Genomic DNA, 13,517 nt, shown 5'->3' with positions numbered 1-13,517 from the left:
CAACTGGCAGGCCCGGGGCGCGAACACGTGCAGTGGCTCTGGGAACAGAGGGAGCTTCTCCCCAGGGGCTGCGGCCAGGATGATGGCCCGCCTCCGTGTCTGGGCCACACCGTACTGACCAGCCTGTGCATGAGACAGCCACATACATAAGGTAAACGGGTACCTCCAACTGCTAGACTAAGGTTCAGGGTCAGGGTGCCCCCTTCATTGAGAGGCTGGCTGGTGCAGAGCTCACCTGGGAACCCCTAATCAACCCAGGTTTCCTCCCAACACGATAAAGTGGAACCAGATACCAAAGGCTGAACTGGGGGGCCATGCCACCCCGGCACTCACTTACCCGCACAGACTCAGCTTTGCAGCCAACCTTCCCTCCCGCTTTAACAGTCATTTCAGTGTAGTTACACCAACAATTACTGGGTGGTTATATAGAGTGGCTATTTCCAGATAAGGCCTACTCTCTCTGGGTCACTCCGAATCGCTGTCACTGCAGAAAGAGCCTCTGGTAGCCACTACCTAGAATGCAACCCTCTGCACTCTCTAGGTATTCGCGTGCACGAGCATTCACCCCGAGGAAACACCTGTTTCACTGCTCTGTAACGGTTTGGTCTGAGTCGTTCTGCCAACCTGGCCTCACCCGCCCCACTGTAGAGATCTAGATCCTGCTTAGAGCACAGTACTCGCCACCACCATTATCCATTGAGGGAAGTGAGCTGGAAACACGGTCAAGAACCCCCTTGCACGCAGCCTTTCCTCAGGCACCCGAGAGGATGCAGCTCGAGAAGACCCTGAGAGGTGGACTTGCTGGAAAGTGGCTCTGAGCTTTCGGATCTAAACGCTATGAGCTTCACGGCGGTGAGTGCGGGCCCCGGGGGCCACCGCCTCACCCTGGCCAGCATCGCAGGTTACCACGCTAAGGCCTGTCCCCTTGAAGCTTACTTTTGGTTGGAGACAAGTTTGCTACAGTCCAGGGTCCGCTGCCCACTCCCATCCATAGCCATCTGCCCACTTTGGCCCGTTCTCTGGGAGCCCCACCTGCAACACGCCAAAGGTGCACTGATAGCCCATGCGGACCAGGCAGCGGAGAGTGAGCTTCAGGACCATGGAGCGCTTGAAGGAGACAAAGTTCCTGACATTCTCCAGGAGGAAGTACCGCGGCCGGTAGTAGTCACAGTAACTGTGGAAGCAGGAGAGACAAGAGTCGTTGCTTGAACCCAGGGAAGAGATCTGCTCCCCGAAGCCATTCCCAAAGGCTTGACACTGGGCTGTTGAGAATTTGCACCTCCCAACTTTTGACGCCTGTCCTCAGAGAAGAGTGAGCTGTGAATTTCCTGAAGGCAAAGGCTGGGTGTCTCACCTAGACACATGGCCTTCAGCAGCTGTGAAAGCTAGAGCAGTTACTGCTCACCCTGGCACAGCCAGTGTCGCAGCCCTATGGGCTGTCCAGTCACCCAAAGGCAGCACTGAACACAGGAGGGCCTCTGCTCTGCTTACCTGAGGAAGGAGACCACCAAAGAGTTCTTGAACTTGGAGTAGGTACGCGAATTGAAGCGGTTCATGCCGCTGAAACCTTGGCAGGGCGGCCCGCCGCACAGCATCTCCACGTCTCCCTTCTGGGGCAGCTTCTGGCCACGGGAGTTGGTCACCTCCCCGGCCATGACCAGCTGCAGTCCTCCGTGAACACCGTGGAGCCAGGGTTGTTCAGCCGGAAGGCCTGCGCTGCAGGGTCCCACATCTCGATGGCCCACAGCGTTTCTGAGATGCCTGGCAGACATGAGGACAAAGATAGGCTTTGAACTCCCTGGAATGACTCTTGGGTCAGAAGAGTGACCAGAGCCAGAAAGCTCTTCCTAGGTGGGATGTGCCCAGTCCAGTTTTACTGGCTGTGCAGACAAAACCTGCTGGCTTTTACCTGCTTGGTGGAATCCTTCTGACAATCCCCCACAGCCAGAAAACACATCCAGGGTCCGCAGTTTTGGCAGCTGAATTTCTGTCTCAGGTTCGCTTGGCTCACATGTCTGAGACTTTGCCTTGCCTTTCCCTGGAAGAGACAGGCCACAGATTAAATCAGGGCTGTGACTTACTCTCTTCAAACATCTTATTGATTCAGGGATAGCCTCGTTATGAGTTGTTAACACACAAAATGCGGTAACACCAGAGGCTGTTCTTTTACACTGATCATATGTATCCTGAGTTATAGAGGATGGACTTGAAAAGAACCCTATGGAATAACATACCTTTTCCCTTCCCTTTCCCTTTATTTCCAGGGCTACGAGCATGGTTAGGAGGATCTTCAAAGCTTTTGCTCTTGGCATTATAGGCCTGAGAAGGGAAGAACCACAATAGTCTGGCAGAGAAATGCACTGGTTCCCTAACAAGTTAATTTGATAAAGATCCACTTAATTTCTCCTTGAATATGGCCATAAGCAATTAGCCACCAAGAAGAGTACTTTAATTTTACTATACCAGAAATAAAAAAATTATATTAGTACAAATACATTATGTGGCTGACATTAAGATTCTAGCTATTTTAAGTGCCTGGACTACTCATTCCTAAAAATAGGCCAAAGCGTTATACCAAGAGACTGCTGTCTGATGAAGCTGCCCGCTCCGGCACCTGGGGAAACGTGGGCACGTGCCCTTATAAGATGAACCAATACGGAAAGCCCACGCTCAACTTAAAAGTGATTAGCTTAGTCAACAGACTCCTAGATCTTTTCTCGATAACCAGGGCCAGCTGCATGGTATGTGTGACCTTGGCCTGGACGCTGATGCCTGGCTGAAGGTACTGAGGGGCAAGGCTATGTCTCCCTGGGGAAGGAGCCCCTATCCCTAACTTACCCTAAGGCACAGGGCAGGCTAGCAGGGGCCACCCAACAGTCTTTAAGTAAATTTTAGTTACATTAGGACACTCAAATATACTTATTGTACTTTTTAAAAAGCCAAAAATATAAAGTTACAGACTTGAACGTTGCAGATTTGCACTCTGGGTAACTAAACTGCTTTCTCGGGGGGCCATGAGTGTGGCATGAAGTCCCTCCCTCCAGTAAACCCAGAGCACCACCTCAAGGAAGTAGAAGCGGTCTGGGCCCCCAGCGGAGAAATCCTGCAGGCACTCGGGCAGGTCCTCCCCGTACTCCACGGTGCAGCGGCCCTGCACAGCCTTGAAATCCACCACGGCCTCCTCGTCACTCCAGTAAAGCAGGTTGATGTCTGCATGGTAACTCGCCGGGGTGGACTTGTGCGTGTTCTCTGGCCTGTGAGCGCAAGGGTCTTTGTCAGCAATTCTTTTGCTGTGAACTGACGATGAATTAAATGGCACCGCATTCTTGGGGGTGCTCTGAGAACTCATGAGTAAAGACCTCAAGCCCCGCAATCAGGTCAGCTTGATTACTATCCTCCTTACTTGGCACTAAACACTACAAACCGAGTAGATTCTTTGTAACAAATGCTCCTTCCATGGGCGTTTCATGGGACTGGACAGCTTGATGCCGCAAAGAAGCAACCGTTATGCATAACTGAACATTAAACCTAAAAGTAGTTCAGTTTGTTAAATGGTCTGTTTGCTCTTCATGCCCTCAACTGCAGCCCAAACAGACCAGCCCTGTGTCAGGACAGCGGCTGCCTGTCTCCCGCTAAGAAGCATGTCTACAGCTTCTTTCTCTCACCTATACCAGCCAAACTTCCCCTTTCTTTCTCACTTTTACGACTGATTATTACAAAGACTTCAAGAAAGTCTTTGATATACGTTGGCCAAGAGGTGAAGCAACGTTATAATTATCTATATGGCTTAGTTTCAGGTCGGCTCCTAACAATTACCAGTTACTAGGATCCCAGAAAAGACTAGGTGCAGCCAAGACCTTGGGAAAAGTACACAGAGAGAAACCCCCAAAACAGGAAGAAAGGCCTAGAAAGAAAACAGGAAGAGGAGCGCAGGGAGGGACAAAGGGAGCGGTCAAACAGTCATAAATAGGACTGGAGGTTCTCTGCAGGTGCCTCAGGCAGAACCCAGGACATTCCACACCTGCCTTTGTCACACCCTGGACTTTAGCTTAAGGATTTCTTTTGGAGCAAACTCAGCAGCTTTAAAACAAAGATCTAAAAGCAAGTCTATGAAATATAATTCAAGTCACTGTCAGCACCCACCAGGTCATCCAAAACATTTTGAAAAACAGCTACCTCTACTAACTCTTAAAACACTGCTGTGTAGATTATGTTACAACTCCGTTTCAGGCAGAGCCTTCTGGAAGCACAGAGGCCGTCACTGACCTGTAGAACTTGTTCAGTCTGATCTTGACATCTGTCTCATTAGGCTTTCCGTTGCTCTTCTTGACACAGAAGATCTCTTTGATGCGGCCAATTCGGTATGGCTCAGGGGCGTCCAGGTTGCTGCCTTTGATGTAGTCAGAGTACTTCCTGTAGTGTTCCGGATACAGGTCTTCATCCACGGGCTCCTTCCGTGGGCGTTTCACAGGACTGGACAGTTTGATGCTGCAGAGAAGCAAATGTTATGTGTAGACATTAAACCTTAAAAAGTAGGTAATTCAGCATGACTGACCAGTGACAATAGCCACTGAAATTCAAGTACCTTATAAACTAGTGCAGCTAAGTGCCCTTAGAAAAGATTTAGAGAAAGACTAAATTTCATCCACTGTTCAAAATAAGCATCCTCCATCTGTTGGCCATGGCACTCGCCAACGCTGTTAGAATATTCTCAGCTCTCCGCGCTACATGGTAGGACTGCAATTCTTGCTATGTGACTTGTTCTGCTGAACAAGTATGAGCAGGAGTGACACACAAGCACTTCTGGGGGAGAGCATGTAACCTTCAGGAGAGCCTCCAGTGTGCCTTCCCTCGCCTCTGAGATTGGCAGGTTTTGAGAAGGCAGAAACTCTGGCAGCTCAGGTCCTTGAGTGACACAACAAGCCCAGAGCCCTACTGAACCATGACGGACACACAATGCAGGCAAGAAGTAAACCACAGTTTGGGGTTATTACCATGGCATATCCCACATGCTCCAGACTGAGGTGCTGACCTGGGGTGATGCTGGAGAAGGCATGGGGAAGAGACTGGCAGTCTGAGCAAGCCGACTTTGGCCCAACTACTGTGGTAAAACCAATCATCTGATATGGCTGCCAGGATGGCTGGGCTGTGCTCTCTCAAGACTGCCATTTGGGAAGGCGGCAGCCACAGTTCTTATCCACCAGGCCCCCTTAAGAGTCTAACAGGCTCAAAAGGCTACTCTGAACACCTGTGTTGATGCTTCTGCTGCGCCAGGAAGAGCCGATAAACAGCACTGCCCCTCCCCCCTCACGCCAAGGACAACCTGTGCTGGAGCGGTGACGCACAGACTCCTGGGCTAAAAGGGCCCTGCCCTCCCTGTTTTGTAATTCACAGTAACTGAACTGAGGCTAAGGAATGAGGTCCAACTGGAACTCCAGGAAAATGGAATTGCAAGCCGGGAAACTGAACTACATTGGGAGATGTTGGTTGTAAACCCAACCAGGTACTAGTTCTTACCACGAACAAAGAATGGATCAAGTGTGGAAAATATGGATCAAGTGTGGAAAATATCTGTGGCTTTGATCTTTCCCAGAAGAGCCTCAGCCCTCTGATATGCAAAGTAGTCTTTGATGCATTTCCCATTTACCAAGAGGTAAGTCATATTCATTCAGTCTTCACCCTAAGCCAGGCACTGTGCTAAGCACGTCTCTTTAACTCACTTAATCCTTATAGGCCTGGCAGGCGAGATACTCCTCTCCCCATCTAACAGAGGGGGACTGAGAAGAGGGGGTCTCTGGCCCAGTGCCTCACAAGCTGGTCAGAGGCAGAGCTGGGCAGGGCTCACCACTGACGCTGGAGCTGTCTCTGAGCCAGCAGAGTTCTTTCACAGACTCACAGCTTCACTCTGCCACAGAATCGTAGTCACTGTGCACTGGACAGCTGGACACTGTCTGATCGCCACAGATGCCAATGTGATGGCTCGGGCAGAAGCTAGTACTAGGGGTGCAGAGTCAGGGGACATTCCAAAGCCAACCCTCTACTGGCCCAGGGATCCTGGCCCTGACCTGGGCAAAGGGGGCGCTCACTTGAATGTGAAGGCCTCCGGGAGGAGGTACACGCCGTCTCCCACTCGATACTGGACACCATCCTTGGTGGCTGAGCTGTAGAGAACCCGGCCATCCAAGTCCTCCAGCTGCTCCATGACCCTGGGAAATTCCTTCTGCCTCACTTCAGCCAGACGGGCACAACTTACGCAGAACCTGAAGGAGTAAAGGACAGAAACCAAAAGGCCCTGAGGCAGCAGGTAGTGACCACAGCATCAGCTGCTGGCTCAACGCAGAGACCCTAGCGACCAAGAGAAAACACCTGCAAACGTTTGAAGGAAGTGGCTTTTCTGTACTTTATGTTCACACTCTGAAAACAGTTATTTGGGACCACAGCCCAGAGATATATACAACGCAAGAAAATGCCAAGCCAATCCCACTTTTGAGTATTCACTATAAAAACCCTAAGACATCAACGAACAATGTAGAATATGGTGAGGAATACGCCAGAAGCAAGAATACAAAGAGTGATTCAGTTAGGAACTCAAAAAATCAGGAGGCTCATACTAAAATCTCTATAAAGGCAGAAGAGGTATTTGGAAGAGTTTAACATTATTCCTTAAAGGAGAGTTGGAGACAGCCTTAAATATGGAGATCAAGTCAAAAGGCAACACCAGGCCAACTGATAAAGCATAGAAGCATTTAAGTTAGCCCTTCCAGACTTCACCCCATCAGCCTCACTGCTGCTCTGGAGACACTGGCACCACTTCTGGTCAAAACAAATGAAGTACAGCGGTTAAAGAAAAAGTCATGGGGCACTAAACATTAAAACAAAACAAAGCAAAACCAAGACTCCCTAAGAGCAGTCACCCACCAGTTGGCATAAAATGTAATCAAAGATCTCACGTATGAGAAGATACCTAAGAAACTAAAGAAAACACGTGAAATCTGTGGGACAGATGCTGAGGAACACGCAAAAAGGCTGAAAATGGAATAAATCCCGCTCCTGGACACGGGAGCTTCTCATAAAGGGAATTCCAAGCCCAGGCTGTCCACACATTTACAGCCACTGCAACGAATCCAGGCTGGCCTTCAGTTAGCAAAGAGAACAATCAGATGGTGTCAGGGAAACAAATCCAGCAGATGGAAACATGTGAAAAGCTAGTGATTCAGAGAGAAGTACGAGGTCCTCCCCAAGAAAGGGACAGCACCAGGGCCCAGACCAGGAACTCACTTGTACTTGTTGTCCTCCGTTGGCTGAGTGTTAGGAGGGGACTCAAATCGTGCATAGTCTTGATCGTACCACAGCTGGTAGAAATAGGTCTTCCCATCGTCCTCTGCCATCAGGGCCTCAGGATCCATGCCCCCCTTTGGGGACAAGAATGCTGTGTCAGGCGTGACCCCACATAGTGAGAGAGGGGCACGTGACAGGCGCTGGGCAACAGGCACTCACCTCCAAGGCCCAGTTTTCCGATGGAGCTTTATAGACGACTGTCACCTTGCTATGAATGTATGACAGCTGCATGTCCTCACACTCATCTACCAGGAACAGCTCCAGGGGGTCCGACGTGGCCCCAAGGACCGTGTCTGTGCCAGCACAGAACCAGTGGGCATGAAACATCTGCCCTTGGATGCTGTCCTCCCACAATGCGGTGACCCTGGAGTCAGACGAGCAGGAAGGAAGAAAGTTCTAATGATCAGCAGATCTGCTCTAAGTCTACTTAGGGGAATTTGTGTTTTGTGTTTGTTTCAGTCTAGGGCACAGAGCTGCTGCTGCTATATTCTTGCAAAACAGGCATCTCCTACCTGTGCAAGAGGAAGTGTGTGCTGAAGTCGAGCACAGGGAAAGATACAAACCTTGCTAAGTACAGTGGTTTTGACGAGTCATCTGGGATAACAGAGACACAATCCCCCACTTCCAGCGTTTCCGAGTCAATGCACACCTTCTTATAGTAACTCTTCTTGCCATCGGTCTGAAAACGAAGAGCTTATTTCAGGTGGGGATGGGTTTGAAGGTCCATACTAGGTTTGACCTGCGTGCTGGTGTTACTTTACATAAAGGTGTAACCTATAATGATTTCATTAAGAAGTCACCAGCTCTACCGGCCTACAGGAAATCCACCTCCCTAGGCGGGAAGCCTGCGGCAGAGGGCACTCATGACCCTCTGTCAGCAGCAAATCAGATCCAGAACCCTATGTTAACAGCCCAGTCCCCACTCCTCGCCGTGGTCCTGCAGCTGCGTCCCACCCGACTCCTCCCTCAGCCACAGGCCTCTTTCCTTTCCTCCCACAAGGAAAGCTGGTTCCCCACTCAGGGCCTCCACCCCCATCCTTCCCTAGATCTTCGTGGGGCGGTTCCTCTCCCACTTCTGGGTCTCAGCCCAGATGTCGCCTCCTCTAGAAAGGCTTCGCAGCTCGAGCCTCCCACCCCCTCCAGCTCTCCACCTGCCCAGACGTGCATGTCCGTCCCTTGCCTCAGTGTCACCGCCACAGGGCAAGGCTAAGCCCCGTCCCGGCCTGGGGCAGCCAACGGCAGGGCAAGGCCTCACGCTTGCTGAGGACACTCGCTCTCCAGCTTTGGTACAGGAAATGAGCCTTAGATGGGGAGGTGGCCACAGAACAACCGGGAGGCGATCTGCTAGTGCCCTGAAGACCCACTCCCAGGCCAGAGGGGGTGATGACAACTCTCTTCGAAACAAGCTCTGAAGTGGAAGGACCCTGTGTCAAATTCCTAGCTGGGAACCCTAAGAAAACCGAGTCTTTGAGCACCCAAGTAAAAGCACGTTTCTGGTGCATGGCCATGGGCCTCAGTCTCGCGGCCAGCCCTGCTCGTCTCCCGAGGCAAACAAGCAGGACCCAGGCTGCTTAAGAGGCCTGGTGGTGAGACATCAAGAGGCAACTCGCTCCTCACAAGGGTGGCAGTAGGGAGACTGACAGTAAGGTGATCCAGGATTACCTTAACGGCCTCTCCAATCCAAGAGATCCGGTTCTTGTTCTGTTTCTTTTTCTTGCCCTGATGCATTTTTTTGGGTGACGGCACCTCTGGGATATTGTCATCTACTTCTTCATCATCATCTGCCTCCTTCATGGCCATATTGGGACACCTACAAAGTCACTTGTATAAGAAAGCCTCCTTTTATAAGTAAAACCAAATGGGGCTGTTTTAGATAACAGGGACAGGCCTGTTGACAATGCTGGATAAAGCAATCCAGCCTGCTCTGAACATCTCCACCCAGCTGTCCCATACAAAGCATACCAGCCATCGGCTGGCATTGTCCTCTGCTACCAAAACAAGCGTCAGCCAAGCCTACCTCCTCTCTTGGCAAGCCTGTTTGCTCCGTCCGCTGCCACCAAATTTAACCATATCCTTACAGGCTTTACACTTTCCACACTCGGGCTGCTGACAAACCTGAAAGGTATTTAAAAAGTAAATTAAATGGCCACCGGTAACAGTTGGTAAGTGGTTTTTTGGCAAATTACCCTCTAGAAATTGTATATTTAGCCTCGTTAGAAGTACAGGAAATGAGGGTCAGGAACAAGATACCATTCACATCCTCCAGAATGGCAAAGGTTAAAAAGCCATACAGGTGGTATTGGGACAGGTGTGGGGAAACACACTGCTCAAAGGGTTTACGTCAGTAACACTGCTTTGGAGAGGACTTTTCTAGATTAAAGTTAGGCATCTAACCCACATCCCAGCTATTCTACTTCTAGGCAGAAGCAGCCCCAGAAGCCCCGGTGTATAAGAGCAACAAGTTGCCCACTATCGAGGGCTAATGAAGTATGAGCGGTCAAAATGAATTAACTAGATCTACCTATTTCAACACATAATGATTACAAAAGATACCAGTTATGTATATTTTAAAAAGTTATTTTTTAAAGCTTGGATACAGACATGCTAGATAAAACAAGTAAAACCAAAACAAGAATGGTGAGGACATACAAGTCCCTGCAGAGGGCTACCACTAAAGACAAAAGGAAACACTAGTGGACAGAGTGAACACAGGGTGCTTCTGAAAGCAAAAACTTGGTTTTTGCATCCAAGTTTTATTCCAAAATAAATCAAATAGATAATAAAATATATCTGATCTCTGGGTCATAGCATTAGAGAAATCAATTTCTCCAGAGTGAAGTAAAAATGCATTAAAAATTCACAAAAGAGGTCTTTTAAGGCCTCCAATCTAAGTTGGACAGAGTCCCTGTTTTCCCGGGAAAGTTATAGCATCAGGCGAAGCGGGCTCCTGGAGGATGTCCTCCCCTTGGAGGAAGCAGCTGCTGTGGGGTGGTCACTCCCTCCATCCGCACTCCAGGGCCTTCAGACACATGAGGTGCAGGCAGAGCAAATGCTACCCAAGAGGCCAGACTCTTTAATAAGACAGAGGCATTCACAGTGAAGTGTCCAAGCACACCTTTTTCAACAGCTGTCTTATCAATCTGTCCCGTGAGGCATGCAGGTACCCCCAGATCACCAACTTTATCCAAGCTTGTTTTATGGGTCACATCCGAGCAGTGAGCATCTCAAACGAGATGAGAAAGAACTGAATTGCTCAGACTGTGAGGGGAGCCTGGCCCAGGTGAGGTTACCTCGCAGACACCACACCGCCGGCGTTTGAAGGCATTCTCCTTGTCTTCTCTGTCATCCTTCTCGATTTGCTCTGCGAAGAAAGTGTCGAAGATCTGGTAGACCAGCTTGGTGGTGGTGGCTTTCGTGGGACCTTTGTCCTTCTCCTTGGCGGAATGGCTGATTGTCTGACGTCTTTCAGCTCGCCTGGGAGAGAGGGTCCCACTCTGAGCAGCTGGGAAAGAGGGCACGGGACACTGCCTTCTCTGCTCTCAGGTCTTCAGTTTACTCCTGCCATGTCCTTACCTTTTTCCCAGGGTGACCCCCGCCAACTTGATCAGGTCTCTCATGCAGGGGGTCAGGAAGATGGGCTGCTCATCACTGTCCCCAGCCTCATCATAACTCTCTACTTGTTCCACCACGAACTGAGCATGCCGCAGGAGAGAATCCTCAGTGAATCGATTCAGGTTGAGCACCGAAGGAGGAACAGTGGTCTTTAAGAAAAAAAATAGAAATTCCTTAGGCGTAAGCAAAAACTGTTCTAATAAAAGTGAAGAACAGGTTATGCTGATTCTCGATATGAGTTTTCCAGCAATATCTATACTGCATGTAAATAGGTGTGAATCTCAGATTACGAAGAACCTAAACCTTGTACCTCGATCTTATTGATCAGGTCTTCGTAGGTCGAGTCAGGGTTGCTCTGCAGGAACTCGACGACTATCTTACTGATGTAGATCTTCTCCTGCATCACGCTGAACATTGGTGCGTACTCTGGGTTGGGATCCATCAGGATGTATTCGGCAAAGGCTGGAGTAAATGAGATATTTTTAAAAAGCAGTTGGAACCTGATAGCAGCTAACCGGCAGAGATGAGTCTATAAAGCTTATGGGGAGTCTAAAAGTCATTCCATACCCAAATGTCAAAAACTTAAAGTACAGTCAGAGCCAGCTCATTCAGAAGTAGCCTCTCGGAGCCAACTAGAGAATGGAGACCGGCTGAGGGTCTTACATTGAGCTCATCTAGGTTTTTGAAATTCTGAGTTTGAGTTGCAAAAATATGAGCTACTCATATAACTGGAAGGCCAGTTCCAAGGCCAGTTGTAACTATATGAGAGTCCATCCCAATCTGACCGTACATGTCCCCACACGGGCAGCGGTGTTCATGTGAGCCCACTGAGACTCCCAGAGCCCAACCAAGCCCCTGGGAGGATGGGAGCAAAGGTTCTTCTCAGATCCCAGGAGAGTCCACAGATGGCCACATTACTTACAGGTGCTGAAGCCAATGAGAGCCTTTTCCCCTCCATCAAAACCAGTGATCCACCATTCATTTATGGGGCCAAGATTTTTGCCATTAACACCACCTAAGAGAGAGAAAAGAAAAAGTTTCTTGAAAGGAAATGGGATTCAGAACTATGACTCACATCAAAAACCCAGCAGGGCCCGTGGCACTAAAGTGCCCACCTGAGCTGACATCTCTTATCAGCCAAGCCAGCCAGTCCTCATCAGAGCCATCAGAGTGTGTTAGCTCATAGCTGTTCACAGCACGAAGTCTCAAGCCCTAACTCTGAGGCAATAGTTCTGAATATTGCTCTGTAGGCAAGCTATTTGTTTTTAAAATATCTGTCCCAAATATAACCTGGAATGTTCCACTTACCTTCAAGAGATGGATCATCATCATATATTGGTTTTGCTGAACCAGAGAAGAAGAGTTCAACATTCTTCTCAATGAGGCCAGTGTCGATCGGGCACAAGTGACCACGTTTACAGTACACGCTAGACGGGCGACAAAGAGTGTGTTAACCAGTTGCAGTATGGAGCCAAGTTCAGACACAAGGTGACGAGATGATGTGCAAGTCCTAGACTGTTCTTTCTGGTCGCCAGAACACCAGCTCAGTAGTGTTTTCTCACCCAAACAGCTTCTACCTGATCCTCCCGCCCATATATCTAGAGTACAAGTATCTGCGAAGGCAACACCGAGATCGGTGAGACTGACAGTGGGATGATGGGAAATCTAATAAGAGAACAACTCGCTACATCCTCCCTCGGTACATTGCTAACGGAGAAATACCGGCTCTTAAACACATTCTACTCACAGCTGAGCAACCACCGCCTCTATCTAGCTTCAAAACATCTCCATCACTCCAAATAAAACCTCATACCCATTAAGCACTCACTCCCTATTCCCTCCCCATCCCTGGCAACCACGGATCTGCTTTGTTTCTTTGGACTTACCTCTTCATAATTCTTATATGGTTAGTTTTGTGTCGAGTTTAACCTCAATTAAAATTTTAATACAACAAAATACTGTATAATAGCATAAAAAGTGAGGTCCATCAGGGACACAGGAAAGATGGACCTCTGCTTCTCTCTGGCAGAGCCCAGGTTTAAGAACATCCACGGTCCCCCTGCCCAGACACACTCCCCAATATCCGCTAGGCTGTTCCTCATTAAGTAGGATGCCACTAAACTTGACAGCATGAATTAGAGGTCCTGCTTATGGACCTGCTTGTGCTGGCCTCGAGGACTACCCCGCTGCACTGGATGCCACGCCACGCCTCAGTCCCCAGGTAGGCCACGCAGGATCTGTGCAGGTCTCCCAACAGCACCTCCCACCACACTCCCATGGCCTGGGGCCTTGAGAGCCAGAAATCCTCATCCTGGAACCTTGAGAAACTTTTTAAAAAATGAAAACAAACACTTTGAGTTGAGCTCCTCTACTACGTGCCAGGCATGGTAGACAGACTGGGTCACAGACTTGCCTCAGGACTTGAAGTCCAATGAGAAAGGTGGGCCCATACCAAGGGAGGGAAGGACAGTGCAAACCCACAGAAGATGAGGATCCAGGGTCAAGCTACTGAGCTGTCTCTCGGCTCTCAGTAGAGGTGACATCAAGAAGTTCTAAGTCCCAGGCAG

The 13,517-nt window shown here is 49.4% G+C and overlaps 1 protein-coding gene across 1 annotated transcript in view; it reads right to left on the bottom strand.

Annotated features, from left to right (window-relative positions):
* Window positions 1–13,517, bottom strand: part of DNMT1 (DNA methyltransferase 1) — a 38,798-nt gene that overhangs the window by 4,206 nt on the left and 21,075 nt on the right. Inside the window, 19 exon segments of the mRNA XM_006905895.3 lie at window positions 1–123; window positions 1,033–1,174; window positions 1,492–1,663; window positions 1,666–1,761; window positions 1,910–2,038; window positions 2,235–2,319; window positions 3,062–3,254; window positions 4,267–4,488; window positions 6,087–6,260; window positions 7,279–7,412; window positions 7,498–7,702; window positions 7,902–8,017; window positions 9,001–9,148; window positions 9,356–9,453; window positions 10,629–10,812; window positions 10,912–11,099; window positions 11,261–11,412; window positions 11,873–11,965; window positions 12,259–12,377. Of these exon segments, the coding sequence (XP_006905957.1) occupies window positions 1–123; window positions 1,033–1,174; window positions 1,492–1,663; window positions 1,666–1,761; window positions 1,910–2,038; window positions 2,235–2,319; window positions 3,062–3,254; window positions 4,267–4,488; window positions 6,087–6,260; window positions 7,279–7,412; window positions 7,498–7,702; window positions 7,902–8,017; window positions 9,001–9,148; window positions 9,356–9,453; window positions 10,629–10,812; window positions 10,912–11,099; window positions 11,261–11,412; window positions 11,873–11,965; window positions 12,259–12,377 (2,773 nt within the window).

Source organism: Pteropus alecto, unplaced genomic scaffold (genome assembly GCF_000325575.1).
Source record: "Pteropus alecto unplaced genomic scaffold, ASM32557v1 scaffold761, whole genome shotgun sequence".
Lineage (NCBI taxonomy): Eukaryota > Metazoa > Chordata > Mammalia > Chiroptera > Pteropodidae > Pteropus > Pteropus alecto.
This window is presented reverse-complemented; position numbering and strand designations above follow the sequence as displayed.